A 23,161-nucleotide genomic window follows, 5' to 3' on the forward strand; every position below is an offset into this window, starting at 1 on the left:
TATTCCTGTCCTTGACAAAGCTGGGATACTGGCCCCCTTTAATTACAAAGCCTGCCTCCTGACCTCCACCACCTGATAAAGCTTTTGTTATGCAGAGCATTCTTATCACCATATCAAACCTTGTTAAGCACCTGCTCAATTTAGACAGAGATGAGAGGCTCTGTTGAAAGATAAGATTGAGCAGTTTTCTAGGAAAATGTGAATCTCACTGTTGGCTGGTCGAATTTATTATTTTTTTTGAAGAAATGTTTGTCTTCATATTTGAAAACCCTATTCATTCTTGTTAAATGTCTTATTAAGACTGACTTTCTGAGAGAATGGTGCCATTTTTATCCATTCAAAAATTATAAAATTTGAAGACCGGTTTTCTTATAATAAATAACTAACATTTACTTATGATCATCTAAACCTTTTAAGCTTCCCTCCATACATTTTTGATTACTGTTAACAATGAGATAATGCTTATTATTATTTCTTCTCCTGTCTTTTTTGAAAATACTAACGTGTAGGTCGTATGGCAAAAAGAAGAAGTGCAAATGATCTGAATTATTAACTACTGAAGACTGGGGTTCTAGATGTTGGATTTTATGTAGCTAAATGTGTCATATGCCCCCTCCCCCCTCCCGCCCCGGACTGTCTTAGAGATGGTCGTCTCATTTAATTTGGGCTAGGAGAAAATCTCCGCTGTTTATTTTTTAGACAGAAAACTGACACATAAGCTGGCAGATAATAGGGCCTCCTGCGTTTGGGTGGCAGGGACTTATTTTTCTGTTGTTTTAGATACATCTCTTATTTTGGATATTTGCTAAACTGTCAATTTGAATAAAATTACTAAAATGATAAGACATAAATCAAATTAGCTGCTTTTCTTTCCTTGTTATTTCAGAGAGTTATTCAGCACAACGCTTTAGAAGACCGGTCCATCTCTGATAAGCAGCAGTGGGATGCAGCTATTTATTTTATGGAGGAGGCTCTTCAGGCTCGGCTCAAGGATAGTAAGTAGGGACATGAGTGAGTGAGTTTTGAGTATTCCCAGTGGGAACGGAGTCAGTCAACATCAGTGAGCATTTAAAAAAAAAAACGAATTAACATTTCAAATCTGTGTCGTTAGTACTATAGTTGAAATATGATTTGTGGAATTTTTCAGTTAACTACCTAGTAACTACTAAAAGCATTAAATAAAGTGGACACATGAGTTTATATGTACTCGTTCTAAAAAGCTGTAATTCAGACTATTTTAGTCTTTGCTACCATACTTATGAGAACTTTATACGCAATTGTACTTGTCATAGATTCTAAATAGATGTAAAGTGTTCTTATATATGTACCATATCAATCATGTATTTGTTTTTCATTTCATCTGAATTTTATTGATATAGCACTTTGAAGTAGTTAAGAAAGCAAACCTATTATTAGTTATAATTTATGTACTTGGTAAGCATTAAAATTCTTGATGAATTAGAAAATTTTTTTTTAATTTTTCTAGCTGAAAATGCAATTGAAAACATGGTAGGTCCAGATTGGAAAAAGAGGTGGCTATACTGGAAGAATCGGACCCAAGAACAGGTAAAAACAAACAAATCTCTTGTCTTATGATGATAGAATTTTGTTCATTATAATTCAAGCATTAAAATATAACCTTTGTATGCCTCTACTTAATAATTTCACCTGTTTCATATCGTCCTTTCTAAAATATAAACAATCTTAAGAATAAACAGTAAGCTACAAAAGAAAGGTTTTTTTTAAAGAGTAAGGTAGCTGTGTTATTAAAAGGCAGGGGAGATGAAACATGCCCCTTTTGTGGTTGATTTCTTTGTTCACTTCAGCTCCCTATTTGAGGTAAAATGAAGATTAAAGTTAGAAACAGAAGAAAAAATGATAAGGATTTCAGAGAATGTCGTATGAATGTGATTAGAGTAAAAGATATAATGACTTTTTTTTTTTACCTTATTCTAGTATATGATCTCTGAATTTTTCTGTTAGTTGGCTCTTCAGATTATTTGATTCCTTTGCATTTTTTGCACCTCTGTCCTCAAAACAAGTATAAAAATTCAGACAGGAAGTAGAATTGTAGAATTCATTCATTTAATAAACGTTTAATGAGCACTTCAGAAGAACAAAATGGTAAAGGCAAGTATAAATAACTACAAATGTGTGAGTAGAGAGAAAACATGTAAGTCGTTCAAGTCCTCCTCCCCAGCCTCCACCCCTTTTATTCTTCCTTATCGTTAAGGCTTCTTTTCCCATCCGGCGTTCCGTCTTACACCATGTCTCATTCTTATGTTCATTCCTTCAATAAAAATGAATATAAATAGAATATAGCATCAAAATATGTAAATAAAGGGAGTAACGAATAAGAAGAACAGGTGGCATCCAGTCCACTTTCTTTTCTTCATTCCTCAAATCCGTGGAATTAGAGAAAGGAGACCAAGGTACAGAAATATCAAGAGAGGAGATAAAGAGAATGAAAAATTACCGAATGATACGTCATTCCTATTTCCTTATATATTTTATTTGTATTTGTTTTTATTTTAAATACAGTTAAATTATGTGATCAGCACCCTATCTTTTCCTAGTTTCACGCCTTTCCTGTTTCATGAGCTTTCTGTCAGGTGTGAGTCCCCGTTTGTCTTAATAGCAAAGAGACAGTCTTCCTCTTCTCTTTGTTCTGATACAGTTTTGTGTAGAAATGGGTCGTTAAGAGACTGGAGAGGAGCTGAGGCAGTGTCAGAGTTAGTGGTTGGACCTCGCCTGTGCTCCGGGCGCACCAGTTATCTCTGCTCTACATGTGGGCTCAGAGGAGGAGGTCTGTCAGAAAAGAATGTCTGGAGGAGCCATCAGAGGTTTCTGCCTTCCAGACAGGGAGAAACATTGATTGGAAAGAACTGGTGTAAGGCAGATAAAGTCCAAAGAAAAATGGTATCTGACCTTCAAGGCTTAGTGAAATTAGACCTGAAGTCTCCAGAACAATCAATGATGGCAGAACTTGCCTCAGCACTTAGTGGTAAATATGCTTTGGCCAAACACTCTTGGAGAGAAATGATTCCTGCTTGTCAGTTATTTTTCTCAGGAACTTGAACCCATAGGGTGTCCCTTTAGGAGAAGCAGAGAAATTAGTTTTAGTCAGTGCAAGGATCTGTAGCTTAGAGGAGGAAAATGGAAACCCTTCAGAGAAGAGTCTTCTCCCAGGGTTTCAGGGAAGCACGTATAAGACCAGGCTGACTGTGGATCAGAAGCCGTGATTTGGAGTATTGAGAGGGGATGTCAGAGTCCCTCAGGCAGGCGTTTGTATGTCCATCTTTTGTTTTCTCTTTCAAAACAAAGATTTGTATCAGACTCGCTGAATCGAGTTCTCCTCTAACCTTTCTAACCTTCCTACTCCCACTTGAAAACCACTGTCCTAGACCTCATACCTGCAGGTTACAATGAGAAACAGATTCTAGAAAAGTTTGAGAATATCCCCAGGTCTCACCTTGCAAGTTTAGGTAGCTGTGTAACGATTCTTCTGTCTTTGAGTGACTGAATTTAGCAGGAAGAGAAACTTAAGATTGTCCTTTGTTGAAGATGAGAAATCCGTGCTCTGAAAACTGCTTTGTGCTTTTGTGTTGTTACTTTTTCCTTAGTTTTCTAGGAAAAACCCCTCTCTTTGAAACGTTCTCACTTTGAGCGAGGTGATTGGAGACCTTGGTCAGGATAGATGGGAGAGAAGTGTTCTCCTGAAGACCAAGTGTGGTGTGGACAGCCGAAAGTGAAATCAGGACAGGAGGAGTTGGGGAATATATCATAGTTAGAGATTCCTTCCTACCTCAGACCAAATAGCACATGTTTAAGGAAACAGTGACATTTCTCTTTATTAAATACATTTCTTCTAAAGTGTCATGTTCTCAGAGAACATTAATTGGTAGCAGTTCCATTTACAAGCCAGTTAATTTTGTGTAAATATTATCCTTGTATGAATACTCAGATTCTGTAGCTTGGCACAGTTTGGGGCAAAGTGCTACGACAGTAACTTGTTTAGAGTAGTCAGTGAATTTGAAGCTAGTTTCTTGTACCTGCAATTTTGAAAGAAGAATTGATAATGAAAAGATAAACTTAATTTGACACCATATAAGAGTCTTATGTTCAAACTTATCACTAGTGTGCATATGTTTTCCTCCTTTGGTGAAGAGATTGTGAACAATTTATAAAGAGACTGAAAGTGAATTTAAGAATCATAGGCACCTCACAGCAGCAGTGTAAAGCATGATTTTTAATGAAAAGACTTTTTCAGAAAATCAAACTGAATTTTATATTTAATTTATCAGAAAAGAAACATATGAACCACTACAAATCCTTACAGTCATCTGGTTCTTAGGCGTGAGGCGTTTACAGAACATTTCTATTCCCATGTATTCAGGGTACTTTTTCCTACACTGAAACCACACCCTAAGCTCAAGAAAGAAAGCACATAGTAAGGTGCCAGGTGCTGTAGCTTCGACAGTAACACATTTCAGCAAGAGTGAAATATAACACAGAGCTAATTCCTTTTTTTTTCTTTTTGCCTCTCCTAAGTCCAGGTGGTTCTACATTTGTAAGCCTGTTGCCCTGTGTTCATAAGCCAGGGTACTGTGTTCTTTCTTGTTTGTTATGATTGGGCTTGTGGCGCCTGTAATACGATAGCATAATTTAATTTTTATTAAAATTGAGACTCTGTTTTTATAAGTGTGCCAAATCATGAACCATCTAAACACAATCCTCTTTTAAACATTTTAAAGTTTGTTCACAATGAAACCAAGAATGAATTGGAGAAGATGTTGAAATGTAACGAGGAGCACCCCGCTTACCTTGCAAGTGATGAGATAACTACAGTCCGAAAGAACCTGGAATCCCGAGGAGTGGAAGTAGATCCGAGCTTGGTAATAATACTGCTGAAAAGCGTGAACTGGCTTCTTTAGTCTTTGTTTCTTGTAGTAAAATGTAACTGCTTCTAATGTGTTACTTAGATATTTAAGTGGTTAATTTGACTTTGATCATGTGTGCTTGGCTGGCACTGAAAGCTCAGTCATTTTAATTGTGTAAAGAGTACAAATTTTTTTCTCAGTATTGCTTTTTTAAGGGGATTGTTTTAAATATTATAAATGGGGGAATTGAGACTTGGAAAAGTGAAGTACCTGGGCAAGGTCAGCAGTTAGTTCTGGCAAAAGGGCATGAAACCCTCCCAGATCTCTGCACCACATCATACTGGTTCAGATTGCAAAATAGAATTTCTGCTAAAATATGACTCATTTATATATATGTATATTTTTTAATCAAATATACCTTAATCAGGTGTGAGTGGACTTAGAAAAAATATGAACAATAAGTTTTTATTAAATTGGATAATGCCTTTGGGTTCTATCTCATTTTCCTCATTTATAATAAATATGAGGATAAAACTGATCACAGTTAGACTACTCTTTGCTTACCTTCATGAGGCTTATTTGGGGAAAATTGTTAAAAAACCCTTGTTTCTGGGCCTATGTTCCCTATTTAGGATACAAGGGATCAAAACCTCATTTTAATGTTAGCTTAAGTTAGCTTAAGTGAAACTCACTTAGAAAAGTCAGTCTAGTGGGGAAGACAATCATATAAGAAGTTTCAGAGCCACACGTAAATTCTTTTAAAGGTTATCTGCTACTTATGTTTCTGCACTTGAGAAATGAGTACTTATTTTAAATTCCACCAGAGATCAGAACAAGAAAAGAAAACTGGTGCAACTCAAAGCAGTTAAAGCTGTTTTACATCTAGCGTTAGACTTGTATGTGGCTGTAAGTGTTGACACTTTGGTTAATACAGTAGGAGGGACTTTGCCCATATCTTAGGATATGGATTGGCTGTATATCTTAATTACTTCTGTTTAAAGTTCTTGGAATGGACAGTTGTACACAGTTTAATGTTAGAGTAACCCCTAGGTGGCAGCAGACTGATGTATTTTGAGCATTTTCTTAGAAGCAGAAAGCATTTTAAAGTAGCCTTCAGGAGATGTAAATTCTAGTCCAGTTCCATTCCATTAGCTGGTAATATTACGGTCAGTCATTGACATAATCTTTCTGAGCCCCACTTTTCTCATCTGTCAAATGGTTTTGATGATACTTGTTTTACCTACATAACATTATTATTGTTATGCTCAACAAAAGACAATGGTATGAAAGAACTTTGAACACTCTGACAGACTATATAGTAATAACGTGATGGGGTCATATTGCTGTGTTAACAATGAAATTTAATAATCAGAAAGGAAATATTGTTGGGTTGATGGACGTGGTCTGAGACCAGCTTCTTAGTCCTAACTCTGTCCCTAGACAAGGCTCATAACCTCTTTTTGCTTTGGACTGCTTACCTCTATCTGGGGGAGGATAATCCCCACCCTATCTACTCTACAAGATGGTTATTTGAATATTAAAAACGATGCTTGTTAAAAACACTGCAAATTTTGAAGTACATAAACTGGTAAGGAGTCAAAGTAGTAGTAAATCTAATCTTGGTCTTGAAAAAAAATTTTAATGGACAAAAAAAGTTGGTAGAATAACAACATTGCCATTTGTTTTAATTAGCTTTTTTATAAATAAACTTTGTGTATGACTTTTCAGAATGTGTTCAAACGACCTGAAGAGAGTACAGTAACTCTTTGATCTTTGTTTTTTTATTTTAGATTAAGGATACTTGGCACCAGGTTTATAGAAGACATTTCTTAAAAACAGCTCTAACCCACTGTAACCTTTGTCGACGAGGCTTTTACTACTACCAAAGGCATTTTGTAGATTCTGAGGTAAGGTTTCCGAAAAACAAGGAGAAATGGTTTTTAGTGATATTTTTTAAGAATTAACTTTTTCATGTTAGAAAATACTTCATTCCCATTGTGGAAAGTAAATGCAATAAGTAAATGTAAAAAATATGCAGTAAGAAGTGGTCACTTATAATACCCTGGCCTAGAAGTAATTTTAGTTAACATTTTTATGTATTTCTGTTCCACTGTTTCTATATACAGTTGTATGTGTGTGTATAACGTAACCATCCATTTGCAATAATGGAAATCATACTGCAGAACAATTTTTATTGTGTTTTTCCCTTGTATTAGACTGTAATTCTTTCTTTATATCACTAAAATCTTGCTTTACGTAATTCTTTAAAAGATCTGTTTAAAGTTCTTGGAATGGACAGTTGTACACAGTTTAATGTTAGAGTGACCCCTAGGTGGCAGCAGACTGATGTATTTTGAGCATTTTCTTAGAAGCAGAAATGCATTTTAAAGTAGCCTTCTGAAAGAACTCTCTTAATCAGTGATCTTATTTGAGACCCCTAAAATGCTTTTGAGTTTTTAGCAGCTTAAAAGAAATTTATATTTAAACGCACCTATGTAAAAAGTAGCATAATTTAACTGTTGAGAAGATTTCTCTCTACAAAATAAGCTTCTTTTAAAAAATTTATTAACTTATTTTCATATACAGCTGAATTTCAAAAATGGCTTGAGTGCACACTCAAAGAAAAGAGGTTAACCTAAGGGCCTATCTAAAATAACATGGTTGTTAGTTGAGACTAAATACAATTTAAGGGTATATGCTGTGAATTTTAGTTGTATATAATGTAATGAAATTCTCTACTTCCCAAGTTTAATTGCTTTGTCATTGGAATTATAGCAAAGCTATATAGGTGTGGGGCAGACAGAACCCAAATCATACGGAATTTTATGGATCCTGTGCAGCAGTGATTTAGTAGCTTCTATCTGCAATAGGAATATATGCATTAGTAAACATGAGTATTTATTATTAAAGTTTAGAATATAGGTACTGACTTGAGTATCAGTTCCCCCGTATTCACAGTTTTGCTTTTCCAGGTTTGGTTTCAGTTACCCACAGTCAACTGCAGTCCAAAAATATGAAGTGGAAAATTCCAGAAGTAAACAATTTATAAGTTTTAAATTGCATGCCATTCTGAGTAGTGAGATGGAATCTCACACCATCCCTCCTGGGACGTGAATCATCCCCGTTGTCCAGCATAGCCATGCTGCACAGGCTACCCATCCGTTGGTTACTTAGTAGCCATCTTGGGTATCAGATTGACTGTCATGGTATTGCAGTGCTTGTGTTCAAGTAACCCTTATTTTACAATAATGGCCCGACAGTGCAAGAGTAGTGATGCTGGCCATTCAGATATGCTAAAGAAAAGTCAGAAAGTGCTTGCTTTAAGTGAAAAGGTGAAAGTTCTCAACTTAATAAGGAATGAAAAAAATCATATGCTGAGGTCCCTAACATCTGTGGTAACATTTATTACAGTATATTGTTATAATTGTTTTATTTTATTTTTAGTCATTGTTGTTAATCTCTTACTGTGCCTCATTTATAGATTGTTTTATCATAGGTATATATGTATAGAAAAAAACATGTATAAGATTTGGTAATATCCATGGTTTCAGGCATCCACTGGGGGTCTTCGAATGTATGCCCCATGGATAAAGGGGGACAGCTATGGTTGTATGTGTTTATAATCATGGTTTTCAGTTTTAAATTTGCATTTGATAATCTTGATTACCTAATATTTCAGTTGGAATGCAACGATGTTGTCCTGTTCTGGCGAATACAGCGCATGCTTGCTATCACTGCAAACACTTTACGGCAGCAGCTTACAAACACTGAAGGTAAGCCACAGAGGGACTGCTTTCTAATTTTGACGTCAAAAATAATAGTAATATCCATTTTTAATAGAAGAATGCCAATATACTTTCTTAAAAATAGATTTATTAGAAAAACTGAAAAATTTTAATTTGCCCTTAAAATATTAATGACAATCATAATTGAAAAAGACGGGAGATAAAACATACCAGGAGTTTCCCTTCATCACACAAAAACTCTGTTAGAAAATGATGCTTAAGCATCACTTAGTTTTTTTGGGGAATCTGGACTTCCATTAAAATGTTAGGACTTGAGACTATGACTTTCTCTGAGAATATGTGTTCGTTTCATTTTGATAAAAGTGCTGTATAACAGGTCGAAATTCTCCCTATAACGGTGAGAAGTCTGAATTTAACAATAGATCTCACATGAGAAAAATAAGAACTTACTCTCATATATTGTTAATTTTATTATCCTTGTACGTTCATAAAAATGGTACTCCTCAGGTCTTTTATTTACTTTGAACAGTCAGGCGATTGGAGAAAAATGTTAAAGAGGTACTGGAAGATTTTGCTGAAGATAGTGAGAAGAAGGTTAAGCTCCTTACTGGTAAACGAGTTCAACTGGCCGAGGACCTCAGTAAGTAGTTCTTCCTCCTTTTCACTTTCTCCCTTTCCATTTATTTTGTTCATCCATTTAATCTCAAACTTACAAAAAAGTATATACAAAGCACTTTTTTTGCCTGAAGTATTGGAGAGAGAGTTGCCGATCTGAAGCCTCATCACTTCCAAGTACTTTAATGTGTGCTTCTTAGAAATGGGGATTTTTCTCCTAACAACCTTAACGCGCCATCAAAATCAGGATGTTTATGCTGATACATCACTGCATCCAATGCTCAGACCCCATTCAAGTTTCACCTGTTGTCCTCATGTTGTCCTTCCATATAACAAGATGTTCCATGCTCATCCTGTACTTTCCCTGACCCGGCTTCCTTTTTTTGGAGAATGGCTTTTAGAAATCAAGAGTTGTGGGGCCGGCCCCATGGCTGAGTGGTTAAGTTCACGTGCTCTGCTTCGGGAGGCCCAGGGCTTCACTGGGTCGAATCCTGGGCCCGGACATGGCACCGCTCGTCAAGCCATACTAAGGTGGCATCCCGCATGCCACAACTAGAAGGCCCCACAACTAAAAATACACAACTATGTACTGGGGGGCTTTGTGAGAAAAAGGAAAAATAAAATCGTTGAAAAAAAAAGAAAAGAAAGAAAGCCAGAGTTGAGAACTAGATATGCTCATTGTTTTTGGAATATCACTGTTCCCAGATCCTCTCAGTGTAAAGAACTAGAGAACAAATATTGTGTATGTGTGTGGGTGTGTGTAGATAGGTATATATATACATTTATATCTATATTCCAAATCATATAATATGTCTATATTGAAAACCATAAGTTGACACCGATAGTTTCCATTTTAATCCAGCAATACAGGATTCATTCTAGTTTTCTCCTTTTCCATATTTGTAACTCCTATTTGTGACAATGAGAAATCTGGCTCCAAGTTTCCCAAATATGTTTACTTATTTTGATCAGTCCTCCTATATGTGACCACATTTGTTGCTATCCCCTTCATTGCACAACGTTCTTTTCACCCACCTGAGGTTCTTATCACCCAACTCCAGGCCACCATCACAGTGCCTTACCCTGTGTTGACACCCTTTCCACCTCATCTAGGCTCAGACCTCCCGTGCCAGGTTGTCCTTCTTTTGGGCCCTTTTTACTGAGCTCATGCTCTGACACTGTGCCAGGCGTCTCCCCTCTCATCCTTCACATCCCCTACCTTCCACACAAGGACTCCCTCCTCTCCTGAAACCGTACCATGCTTTTGTGGAGACACCCTCTCATCCTGCTTGTACTCCCACACCCTGTACGGGACAGCCCTCCTGCACGGATGCTCTCCTCACTCCTGGGCCGGGCTACCAACACGCCGCGTGAACACCCTGGTAAACCTGCTTAGGCTTTACCACCTACACCAGGCGCAGATGGCTTTCCTTCCCTCACCCCTCCCCACCACCAGCCTAGCCTGACCTTACTTTGTCACTTTGTTTGGGGGGATATTTGGTTCTTTCTTGAATACTAGTGGGTTCTTAGCTTTAAGATGTTTGGGTTGTATACTAAGATTTCCTTAGATCCTTGAGAACCCAAGAAAATCGATGAAAGATTAATAGTATTAAATAAAAATACTGGAGGTTGGTGCTTTTGTTTGAGCTTAGCTTGTTACAAGTTTCCCTTATTTCAGCTTCATGAAGCAATGTACTTTTTCTTTCAATATATACTGAAATTTTCTGTCTTATGCATTTTCTCATATCCAAAAGAAAGCAAATGCTGAGTAGAAAGAAGTTCTTCAAATTTGAAAATAGTTTGTAAACTAAATTTACATCACTGCAGTATAGTCACTACACTATCCGAGAGGAACCAGGCAGAGTTTTCCTATTTTATACCCCCTGCCTAAGCAGCATGCTCTCCATCCACCGCCTGTCATCTCCTCTCCTCTAGTTATCTGAGGTCTTCATTCCTTTCTCTGTGCATTTTCTTTCTTTCTTTCAATAATCTTTTTTTGAAACATATCTCATTTTAACTTTTATTTTCATGTTCTGTTGCTTTTCTTTTAGTTTTTTCATGCCACTTGGGCAATATAGTTAAGTGTGTGCTGAATTACACAAGATCTGTGTTTAAATGTGAACTGCCATTTACTACCTGTGTTATCTTAGGCAGGGTATCTCCCAGAGCCTTAGATTCTTTGTAAAGACAATTCCTATAATAGTTATTTCACAGGATTGTTAGGAGAATTAGTTCAGGAAACATTTGGAAGTCCCTGGTTCATAATTTTATGCTTAATCACTGCTGTTATGGAAGAAGTGTGTCAGTGTCACAACATAGACAAATACATTTCTTTTATATCCCTCAGGACATAGCTATCAGACAGTGAAATACTTCAGCGTATTTTACCAGCATTTACATTTTTAAGTGATTAAAAAATGATGTGTCTTTTCTCATGTTTTATATAAAGACTTTGTGTCACCCCATCACTCTCCACTGCCAATTTTATAATTTAAGAAAATGTATTACATGAATTTGTGCTCTGTCAAGCCAAGTCTTATATTCTCTTGCTGGTTTTCCTGAGAAAGTACTCATGACTCCCTTGAAATGGTTTACTACTTTTGTACGTATAAAATCATGATCATACTAATGTACCAAATAATGTCCTCGGAAACAAGTCTTTCGCCAGTGATTCAGCTTCATCAGTCACACTAAAGGAGCTGAGCCATGACTGTCCATTAGCTGAGAAAGTGTCTTGAGAGTACCTTTTCCTTACTGTTTATCTTTAGTCAAACACTTGGGAATATGGTCATGGATACTTTCAGCCAGAAAACTTTCAAAGGGTAACAGTTACTACTGTATTAGACGAATCCAGGTTTCTAGTATAGCATATTCAATTAGAATATAGTGACATTAGAGGAAGAGAGGCAGTCAAGAGAATTTTTACTAAAAATTCAAAATAGTATAGAGTATTTTAGAGATTGGTAAAAGCTTGATGCATCACATTTTTGCCAGTCTTAAACTTGCCCAATTTTAAATCATTTTACCACTTTACTTTCAAGATTCATCAACTGATTGTCCTTTAAGATGAGTACATAAGAAGTAGTGCAATGTTTTCTCATATTCTAGAGGAGATATACGATTTTCATTATTGAAATGAAGCCATGAAGCTAGAATTAGGAAGATCAAAGAAGTGGAAGAAGAGCCCACCTCTTGCCATCTTCGGAGGCTCATGAGAACAGGAGTCGTACATAGGAACCAGGATGCTTTGGAAATATGGGGGATTCCATCGCTGGAGCAGGAAAAGGTCACAGTAAACCTGGAGCATCTTAAGATGTAGAAAGTAGGGAAGTGTTGCAGGGTGATGGGGACATGTCAACAAAATACAGAAGCCAGCTTGAAGAGACTCCAGCTGACCAAAACTAGGACAATTTCGGTATCAAAATAAATAATTACAGTTACATATTGTAACACACTGAATAAAACAGGAATTCATGAGTTGATGATTATATAAATAAATGGATAAAATCAGTGATGAGGAGTGGGATGTTTGTATAATCACATAAAATAGCTCCACGCAAAATAATTAAAAAGGGAAAAAGTAATTTTACAGTGGAGCAGCCTGGCAATAACTACATTAATCAAGCAGTCAGAGTCAGTATTTGTCAAATCAGAACTATGTGCCACCTTATAGAATGCAGTGAGAAGAACCCAGCATCACTTCTAAGATATTCTTACCGAAGATGTATAACTGAAATCCAATCATAAAGATACATCAGACAAACCCAAATTAAGGCACAGTCTACAGAGTAACTGGCCTGTAATCCTCAAATATATCAAGGTCATGAGAGACAAGGAAAGACTGAGGAACTGTTCCGGGTTGAAGGAGATTAAAGAGCATGAAAATGAAATGTAATGTGTGATCCTGAACTGTATCTTTTTGCTCTAAAGGGCATTAATGCGACAGTTGGTAAAACTTGAATGGGATCTGAGGGTTACGTGATAGTAATACATCAATGTTAATTTTTAAACTTTGATAGTTAAATTGGGATTATTCAGGAAAATATCTGTAGCTAGTACACAAAGGAATAGTTGGGGCTGATGGGACATAATGACAGTAAATGATTCAGGAAAAATATGCTCTTCCAACTTTTCTGTAGGTCTGACGTTTTTACATAAAAAGAGTAAAAAAAAGTTTAATTTTGTTTTTATGACATATGGATCAGGGTCATATGAAAATAATTTGAAAACATCTCTGAAGATGTCAAATGACTGAGTTACCTCATGGACAATTTAATGAGATACATGCATCATCTTTCCCCCTTAGTCCCTTGTTTGCAGAGTCTACTCACACTTAGGCTGTCGGATGTTTAAACATGCCCCACTATGACCTTGATGAATTTCTTTTGATTTTGTAGTGAATTTTATTTCAAAAGGTTTTTGTAGATATTTAAATACAGTGTTAACTTAGATAAAATCTATTTGGATTCCCAGCATAATTTTTAATAATATATCCAATCTGTTTATTGAAACAGACTGTAATTTTAAAATGCTTTCTTTGAGGAGGGGAAGATTGGTATATTATAGCTTAATTCAAAGTTTTTCTGTCTCTTATGATCTGTTTTATGATTTATAAAACCTATTTTATGATTGTCATCATATAAAACCAAGTAGTGGTGCTAACATCTTACAGAATTTTATTGGCGTTTGTTCTCCATCTCAGCCCTGAAACTAAGTATCGGGGCCCTGGAAACGACTGCTGGTAGTGTTGCTGAGTTCCGTCAGCACAGCATGAAATTCTTTCATTGTTTGCCCTGTGAACATTGTATCAACTCTTAACTAAGTTATCATGAGTTTTCGGGCCTTTATATCAATTGCTTGGGATTTAGAGCTTAGGTTTCTCTTTTAACTCTTGTTCACCAAAGCCGAGTTACGCTTTTCATTCTCTGTGTATATAATCAAAGAATCATTGATACCCAGGAATTAAATCACTCATTTAGAACACTCTTTTTAAGATCTCTGGGGTCTTTTCCTCCTTATTTTACAATATCATTTTTGTATCAGAACTTGAGACTGTTTATGAATGTGAATTAATATTTGAATACTTTTCCTGTGCCAGGTATTAGGTTTTGTGCTTGACGTGCATTCTCATAGGTACAGTCATTTTTCTTGTTTTATAGAGAAAGAAATGAAGGCTTAGAAACATGTAGATAACAAATGGTAAAGCCAAGATTTGAGCTCAGGTCTTGTAACTACTGTGCCGAACTAATTTGGAAAAAAACCTCAAGCTGTTGGAAAATATAATTACATAAAACAGTCCTTTATATTTGGAAGCTTCCGTAGTTAACAGTGTCTTTTACAGAGTGAGTCAGAAAGACATACATATTAGTCATGATTACGATCATGATCATCCCGTGTACTTCCTACACCGTGAAAAGCTTTGTAATTTAAACTTTCAAACTATATGAAAACTTTGATAGAATTAGAACATCTGGGTAAGAGAACACTACAGTGTAAACAAAGACACTATAACAGATTGAAGGAAGGTGATTTTCTTTATATGACTTGTGGACACGTTTCGATGTACCCTCTGTCAAATTCCACCCTAGTTAAATAGGATCTCAGTTGCCCAGAATTCAGACCCAGCTTTTCAGTGTGGTGTTTTCATGCTTAGAGACTTAAGGTCCAGCCATAACAGGTACAGAGTCTTTAATTGAGCATAATGGCTTTTGATCTAAGTTGAGGTTTTTTGTTGAGCTAGTCTGTGAGTATTGAAATGTTTTATAGCAAAAAAAAGTATATTTCTTTGTATTTCTTGTAGTTTATATGAATAGAAGATGTGCTTTAGTCAAAACTGAATACTTCATATTTGCATCTCACTTGCCAGTGAAATGTGAAAACGGTGGTAAACTCTTTTACTTGGGCTACTGTTGTAGAGGCTTGTTTTAATGATATAGTTTGATGTCCTTAATGTTAAAAACGGTATAGCTTAAAGAGGCTGGTAAATGAGAATTTTCCAATATCCGCAGCTTTTTTCTCCTGCGGTTCATTTGCTCTGCTGACTCCCTACGCGAGGTGGCAACAGCTGGCCTTTCTGCAGTGCTCTGGCGGGGATTAGAGAGTGGGAGTCGCAGCGGCGTGCTCGGCCTCTTGCCTCTGTTGACTGTTCTTTATTGTTTGATGCCTGAGCATCTCCCAGACAGCGGGCGATTGTTTCTTGGACCTTAAAGTTTGTTTCTCTTTGGAGTATACAATGCTGGTGGGGCTCATCTTTGTGTCTCCTCACTTTCCCAGTCTCTTCTTATCCTCCATCCTGTGCTTTCTCTTGATAATTAGAAAGGAGCAAAGATGCAAGCTTTGTATCTTAGTGTGCATCACATTCACTTTTGACTCTAAAAACATAGAAGTATAGACTACAGATGGAAATTTCCTTTTTCTCAGAACTACCAGATATTCAATAATAGAAATAATTTTTATAATGAAAACTTTGTTCCTCATAATTAATGTGCCAGTGCATTTTTGAAATTGTGGTGATAAAAAGGGAGCAGCAGCAGAATGTTCCAGTACTGCCATTTTTAAAGCTAAGTTTGGAAGAGAAATGTACCATAGATGCTTAAATCTAAAAAGATACTTTCATTAGTTCTAAAACATAATTCTGATTTATAGGACAGTTAAGAAATATATTCATGACACGGTAAAACTTGAATAGAAAGTAGCCAGAACATATGTAGATGGAACTCTTGGCCAAAATGGTTTTTTTGTTTCTCATTTAGAAAAGAAAAATATAAAGATACTCTTGAATTTAATTTCCCTTGGTTACTCCACATTCCTAAACTTCTCCCATACCTGCCATATCCTTGAAGGCCATTATGGGTGAAAATAGTGGCCATGAAGTAGTGTGAGACTGAAAATCCGCCTAGAAAGATTAGTTATGTTCAGAATCTGGAACTTAAAATTATGGAAAAGGGAAGTCGTATGTTTAAAACTATTTTTCCAGAGGTGGGGCTCTGGCATGCCTCTTTTGACAAATCTCCATAGGTGATTCTTCCGCATGCCGCTGCCATGCACCCACCTGCCCCCAAACCAGTACTCTGGGAAATTCTTCTCCTCACAGCAGTACCATTTGTCGTTTTATGAATTGGGGTAAAGTTGACATAAGTCTTCTTTTAGTAGAATCTGATAAACCGTGTGACTGTTGAAAATTTGATAAGTTACTTGAACCGTATCTGTAGTAGCATGTTCATTTTATTTCTGTAGACATAACCAAAGAAAATGAATTTTAAAGCATATAAAGGCGAGGGTGGCATTGAGTTGTAGAATTTTAAGTACCTAGGCCCAGAGAGGAATTTTTTTTTTCACAACATCACAATTATAGAGACTGGAGTAAGGTGCCCTGGAGAGAAAGCATAAACTGTAAGGACGGTAATCCCTGTAGTATCATTTATATCTAAATACTGTTGCTGCATTTCTTTGGCCAATAATTTTAAGACCTCAGTACGGCTTTTGGCGCATTTCTAAGCCGTCTTTTCTCTTTGTTTCTTCTTAGGTCTCTCACTGTGCCTTCTTCTAGATCGTTATTGCTTGGTCCTCAACCACTATTTTTCCTCTTCCCTACTTATTTGCCCTCTTTCAGTGATTAAAAACCTTAGTGAACTACTGCCAGTATTGTTTAATTGAGCAGAAGGCCGGTTTCCCACCATAGGCAGCTGTAGATCGACCAAAATAACCAATTTAAGGAAAAAATTTTTCATGTCTTTGTGAGTGGTCTGTTCTGCCAAAGTGATTTGGTTTCTTTCATAAATACACCATATCCTGTATGTTATGTAGTGTATGTGTTCAGTGACTCTTTGATCACGACCTTTTAATATAGACTATTCATTAGGCCCCTTCTCTTACTTAAAAAAAGAGGGAGAAGGAAGCTAACTCTTCTCATCATAAGGAACCTTTCCGGCACTCGGCCACACAAGAAAGCTGCCATCTCATGTCTCTTATAGAGCAGCCTGCATTTGCTGCATCCACCTCTCTTTCCACCTTGCGATCTGGCTTTCATCCCTAGAGAAACCATTTCTTTCTAGGTCACCAATGTTTTCTTAATTGTCAATCCACACAATTCACCAAAACACTTTCATAATTTTTTATATTTATTAGGAATTTTTAAGTCAATTGGAATATTTTCTTTTTTTTTTTTTTGAGGAAGATTAGCCCTGAGCTAACTACTGCCAATCCTCCTCTTTTTGCTGAGGAAGACTAGCCCTGAGCTAACATCCATGCCCATCGTCCTCTACTTTATATGTGGGATGCCTACCACAGCATGGCTTGCCAAGCAGTGCCATGTCCGCACCCCGGATCTGAACCAGCGAACCCTGGGCTGCTGAAGCAGAACATGCGCACTTAACCGCTGCGCCACCGGGCTCGCCCCCAAGTCAGTTGGAATATTTTCATTCTCTTTAACATCTGTGTACTTTTTGGAATAGTTGTTAGTAGAAATGAGTATATTTGAAAAGTGGAAAGATTGGAATATTTCTCTTCTTCACTACAGAATAAATATAAATAACTTTTTTCTCTCTTATGTTACCAATGTTTGAGATGTTTAAGGAGTCTTTTCATGGTAAAAGTGATTGAATTTTTAAATTCTGTCTTTGTGAAATAATATTTTTCATAGTGAGTGAAATTGACAAAGCAGCTGAGGAAAATAGTGAAGGATTTTTTTTTTTTTTACCTTGAGTCTGCATAGATAAAGTAGACTCTGCTTTGTGTTGTAGCCAAAAAAAAGAGAAAGAGAGAGTTGACACAAAGAATAAAGTAATCCTCAGGGAGAGTCTTCTGTGTTAGAGAAGTAGTTATTTACACGCAGAATTCCACAAGACGAGCCTGGGTGGTGTGCTTCCCAGCTTATTGATGAGAAAATCCAGACTTAAAATGGAGCTTTTAGAATCAGGCACGTTTTTCATGGCCTAAGTCTCTCTTTTAAAGGCAACATTGAAGGATATTGATAAATTGGTACAAGATTAAAAGGATATTTACTTCTCTGTAATCTTATACAGGCTGTTGATACTTAGTGCTTTACTAGCAAGTGTATTCTTTTTGCTCTAAACTCACATTTTAACTGATTACTGAAGAGACCTTTCTTATCTTTATTCTTAATTTATGGATTGAATTTTTTGTTTGTCATTTTAAAGTAGGTTTTATTCGTGTTGTTGTGATATATGTTTATATGTGTATTCTTGTGTATAAAAAGGCCAGTGCACATATTTAAAGCTAGAAATGAAGCTGGTTTTTTTCCCCTCACTAATAATGCTTACCACTTCCCCATTGAGAGTTTAGAATGAAATAACGTCTTTAAAGTTGGGATCAAACTTTGATTTGTTTTATGTTTTAATTATGTTCTATGCATTTTCTCCATTTCTAAGATGGAAAAAAAATAGACTCCAGTCATTGAAAACTAAATCTAATCACAAAACAATCTGTTAGCCTGTGAAACAGTATATTAAAAAAATAAAATTAAGCAAGATATAAATAAATTTTTTTAAACAGAACAGTGTTTTGTTTTGTTTTTTTTTAAGATTTTATTTTTTTCTTTTTTCTCCCCAAAGCCCCTTGGTACATAGTTGTATATTCTTCGTTGTGGGTCCTCCTAGTTGTGGCATGTAGGACGCTGCCTCAGCATAGTTTGATGAGCAGTGCCATGTCCGCGCCCAGGATTCGAACCAACGAAACACTGGGCCGCCTGCAGCGGAGCGTGCAAACTTAACCCCTCGGCCATGGGGCCAGCCCTAAACAGAGCAGTCTTGAAGGACAAATTGATGCTCACTAAACTGTAACCTCTGTCAAGGAGGACTCTCAGGGGAGTTGGAGAATGCGTGTTAAGGGCAAAAGGAATTTTTAATTTTTTACTATTTTATACATTTCTAAACTGGTTTTTTCCCCAAATCAGCATAATTCAAAATTACCTTAGAAATGTATTCATATTCTTAATTAGCACCTTCATAGAAATGATGAAGCTAATTCATGATATGATCAGTCTTAAAAGTGACAGAATATTTTCCCAAATAATCTCTTGGTGATTGTGACACCAAGCGACATTTCATGGGATCATGTTGTAATTGCTCATCATGGTCTCTTCCTTAGTGGTTGGGGTTCACTTTGAACTTTTCTCATTTCCAGTAACTGCCCATCATGGATCTGTCATCTGTGAATGAATTTGAATCTTTCTTGAACTAAAGAAGTGTTCAAGCTTGTGTAACCTGTTTAAGATAATAGATTTTCTCTGCTTCATTGTTACCTACTGTGTATAGAAATGGTCCGTTTGAATTTCTCCTAGAATGGCTATTTCATCTATTCCTTAGCTTTAGTATTTTGAGTTGTAGAAAGAAGTTTGCTAATTTTTATTCACTTCAGTTAGATCTTTTTTCTGGGCCCAGGAATTCAGGGCTTTTTAGTCTCTCCCTTTATTGGCACCACTTCATCCTCTGAGTCATATGTGCTGACTGTACCTGCCGTTACCAAGTGTACTACCAGAATTTTAGGTGTTTCGTATTATTTTAATCCTTTTTGTTTTCCCGGAACTAGTACATATGCATTGTGGAAAATTAGAAAATATGGATGGCAAAATTTTTTAAACAATTGCCAGGACTCAGAGATAACTACTGTGACATTGTATTCTAAGAAATTTTTTAAATGGGTCTTAGAGACAGAATTTCTGTCATTTCTGAAATACATGTTTCATGAAGAGATCTTAGCTTGGCTTCCTCTTATACCCCGAGATCTGGAGTTCATTGTCATCACTCCTATTTCTGCTTTCTCATCTATCAGAGTAGGCTAAATTTCTCTTTCTTTTCTTCATATAGACTTGTTTCAAAAAGGTTCACTGAAAGGAATAGCCAGTAATTAGTAAAAAAAAACAAAAACAAAAAAAAACCTATAATACCACCTACTTTAAATAAGGCAGGTATTCCAGAGGCTATATTGTGGCATAACATGTACTGCAAAGCACTCCTTTGAAAGTTGATCTGCACCTGTAGTCGGGACCCTGCGCTTCCTGTGTGTTGTGCCTTCATTATGTCTCTCCTTTCTTCAAAGATGCTCAGGTCATTCCCATCTTAAAACTATCGGATTGATTCCTCTGTGCACTCTAGCTGCTTTTGATCTTGATTCTCTTTTACACAGGAAACCCTTTGACTGTTTCCCTGCTGCCTCCACTTTTAACCATCCATTCCCTTCTTAACTTTGTCATCTTTTATTCTCATTTCTACCGAAATTGTTTTTTCTAAGATTGCTGGCAATCAAGAGAAAGCAATGAGCCAAGCAGGCATTCAGGAATAAAAAATTTTCTCATGTAACTGCATCGTTTGGGACTTTGGAATCCAAATTCTACTTGGAACTCTCCCTTACATTTGTATAGAGCTTACACTTGATAAAAAATGTGTTATGTTTGTCCGTGTTTGCCTTGTAAAGGCATGTGAGGCTTCTAAGGTATTATCCCCATTGTTCAGATGGAGAAATTGAGTTCATTGAGGGAAAAGGATTTAGCCAGTTACAAAAATATTTATGACAAAGTTGGGGCTAAAACCATGTGTTAGAGATAATATCTTTTAAAATTTGTTTTGGGATTCTGTGCTCCATTAGTCTTTGGGTTTGTGCTTGCAGGTGACCATAGGTAAACAAATTCATGTAATTTGGCTTCCTTTTTTTATAATTTCAATGTGTTAGTTTTAGACCCTACTTTCCTTGTTAAACTAATCATTGAGAATCTAGAGCAAGGAATTTATCTCCTAAAGACATATGTAGTGGTTTCATTCTTCAAAAAACCCTAAGTTTATAAATCCATGTATTCTCATTGCTATTTCAATTTTGTAATTTTCCTTTTCTATAGAAAAAAAGAAATTGTGACTTAAAATTGAAACATGATTTTCTCCATTAATGAATATAAGAAATTAATTCTAAAGTTATTATTATTTCTTGGAGCCTTATTCTGACTTATGGTACCAATATAATGATACCTTCTATTGTGAGAAATAAGTGCATATTTATGAAATCAGCCTAACAAAACATAATGCCTGTTAGTTCTCCTTGTGATAAGTTTAATATTAGCTTGTCCTAATGCAGCATCTTATTTAAGTGATATAATTGTATTTCATTTCTGTTTTTTCACTCACTTAATTTATAACTTTATTAAAGCCAGCAAGTTATAATTCCATATTTTTTTAATAAACTTTTAGTTTGGTTCATAAATCAGAATTACATTCTCTGTTCTTGTATTTTTTGTTTTTACTTTTAAAATTACATTAATGAGCTGACTGTTTAAGAATCATTCTCATGATTCATTCGTCTGTTGCACCTCCTTTTTAAAGCTTCAGCACTGAAGGTCTTTTGACAGACCAATATTTATAACAGTTTGACAGCAGGATGAGGAACAGCGTTTTTCTTTGTAACAGCTTGAAGAAAGACCCTTTCCAGGACCCAGTCATGCAGTTACAATCTTGACCTCTTTCTTCTGCTGGGAACATACATACAGCAGCACCTCCCATGTGTTTTCTTGTCCCATTGACTGTCCATTCACTTCCCATCTGTTTTTCAGTCTTAAAGGAACAGAAGGGGCCCTCTTCTTATAAATCTGTCTTTGCAAGTGATAAATGATGTCCTGTCTCTTTAAGGGCTGCCTGGGTGGTTTTCCTTTTCTTAAAATGTTTCAACTTTCCTCCTAAAAAAATTCAGAGTCAAATAAGCTTTTAAGAATCAGAGGAAATAGAAAAGAAAAAAATGATGGATTATTTTAAAACATTTCTAATTGGTTGGGACCAAATATTTTACTTGTCATTAGGCTAAAGCCTTTTTAGCCTTCCCGATTAATTACCTAAATGGTATTTTCTAAATTATATTGATATTTAGATTTTTCTATGTGGACAAAAGGAATGTCTTCATTTTGAAGTAGTTTATTTATTTAAACTTTTTTTGGAGAAAATAAAACATTTCATCATTCATGTGTTAGCATATAAAATAACTTTTAAAGATTTTTTTCTCCATAATTTCAGTTGATAGATGTACCTAATATGGAACATTTTATGTACTGATAAGAAAATAATTCACAGTAGGTGATTATAATCTTATAATAGAATCTATCTAACTTTTACATTAAAAAAGACAATTATGAATCCCACAAAAATTTGATTTTTTTATTTTGTTGCTAAAAATAAATATTTTAAGTATAGATATTTATATCATTGGGTTTCTCAAGAATTGAGCAGAAATAAAAATAATTAATTTTTCCCTTATGTAGAAATTATTCATAGATTAAATGTGACAAATATTGTCCCCCAAAGTTTCTTAAACTACTGATTTAAGAAGTATTAGCAGTATGAAAAGACCACTTTTAGAATATTATGGCATATTATATGAATGACCTGCCTAGAGGTACAAACTAGCTTTTTCATTTGTTTATTAATTCCCTACCTTACCCCAAAAAGGATTTGAGGGAAGCTTACAAAGACCTGTCCTGTGCAAAAGGTAAAAATAGTTAAGTGAAAAAGTTGAGTGGAAGGAAAGAGAAAATCCAGGCAAGTGAAATAATGTGAAACTTAGGATGATTGTACCCCCTCAAAATACATTCTCAAGGGTTCTATATACTTTGCTATAACTAAGCTGCAAATTTAGCCCTGAGCTTCCTAGTGGCTGATGCAAAATGGGAAGCAAAGTTGATCACATGATTTATGGTGGCTGTCAGACAACAGCACAGCAGTTGCTTAGGAGAAGCATGGGTATTCCTGTACACACACCTGAGAGAGCTTTCATCAGTTCTCAGAAAGGAGCACTGAGTGAGGTGATGCAGTGAGTCAAATGGCTACATCTAATCATGAATTTCATCGGACTTTATTGAAATATTCCTCAGTGTAGACCAGTAGCATAAGCGATTCTGAGGGAAATCAAAATGATGCAGTCCAGATA

The 23,161-nt window shown here is 35.9% G+C and overlaps 1 protein-coding gene across 4 annotated transcripts in view; it reads left to right on the top strand.

Moving 5' to 3' along the window:
• Positions 1-23,161, top strand: part of OPA1 (OPA1 mitochondrial dynamin like GTPase) — an 84,795-nt gene that overhangs the window by 49,845 nt on the left and 11,789 nt on the right. For all 4 annotated transcript variants that reach the window (XM_008534895.2, XM_008534879.2, XM_008534887.2 and 1 more), the window contains 6 exons: positions 887-995; positions 1,487-1,566; positions 4,755-4,895; positions 6,671-6,787; positions 8,560-8,653; positions 9,156-9,266. In XM_008534895.2, coding sequence (XP_008533117.1) covers positions 887-995; positions 1,487-1,566; positions 4,755-4,895; positions 6,671-6,787; positions 8,560-8,653; positions 9,156-9,266 — 652 coding nt within the window. The remainder of the gene's footprint in view (positions 1-886; positions 996-1,486; positions 1,567-4,754; positions 4,896-6,670; positions 6,788-8,559; positions 8,654-9,155; positions 9,267-23,161) is intronic.

The sequence above is a fragment of the Equus przewalskii genome, chromosome 18 (assembly GCF_037783145.1).
Source record: "Equus przewalskii isolate Varuska chromosome 18, EquPr2, whole genome shotgun sequence".
Lineage (NCBI taxonomy): Eukaryota > Metazoa > Chordata > Mammalia > Perissodactyla > Equidae > Equus > Equus przewalskii.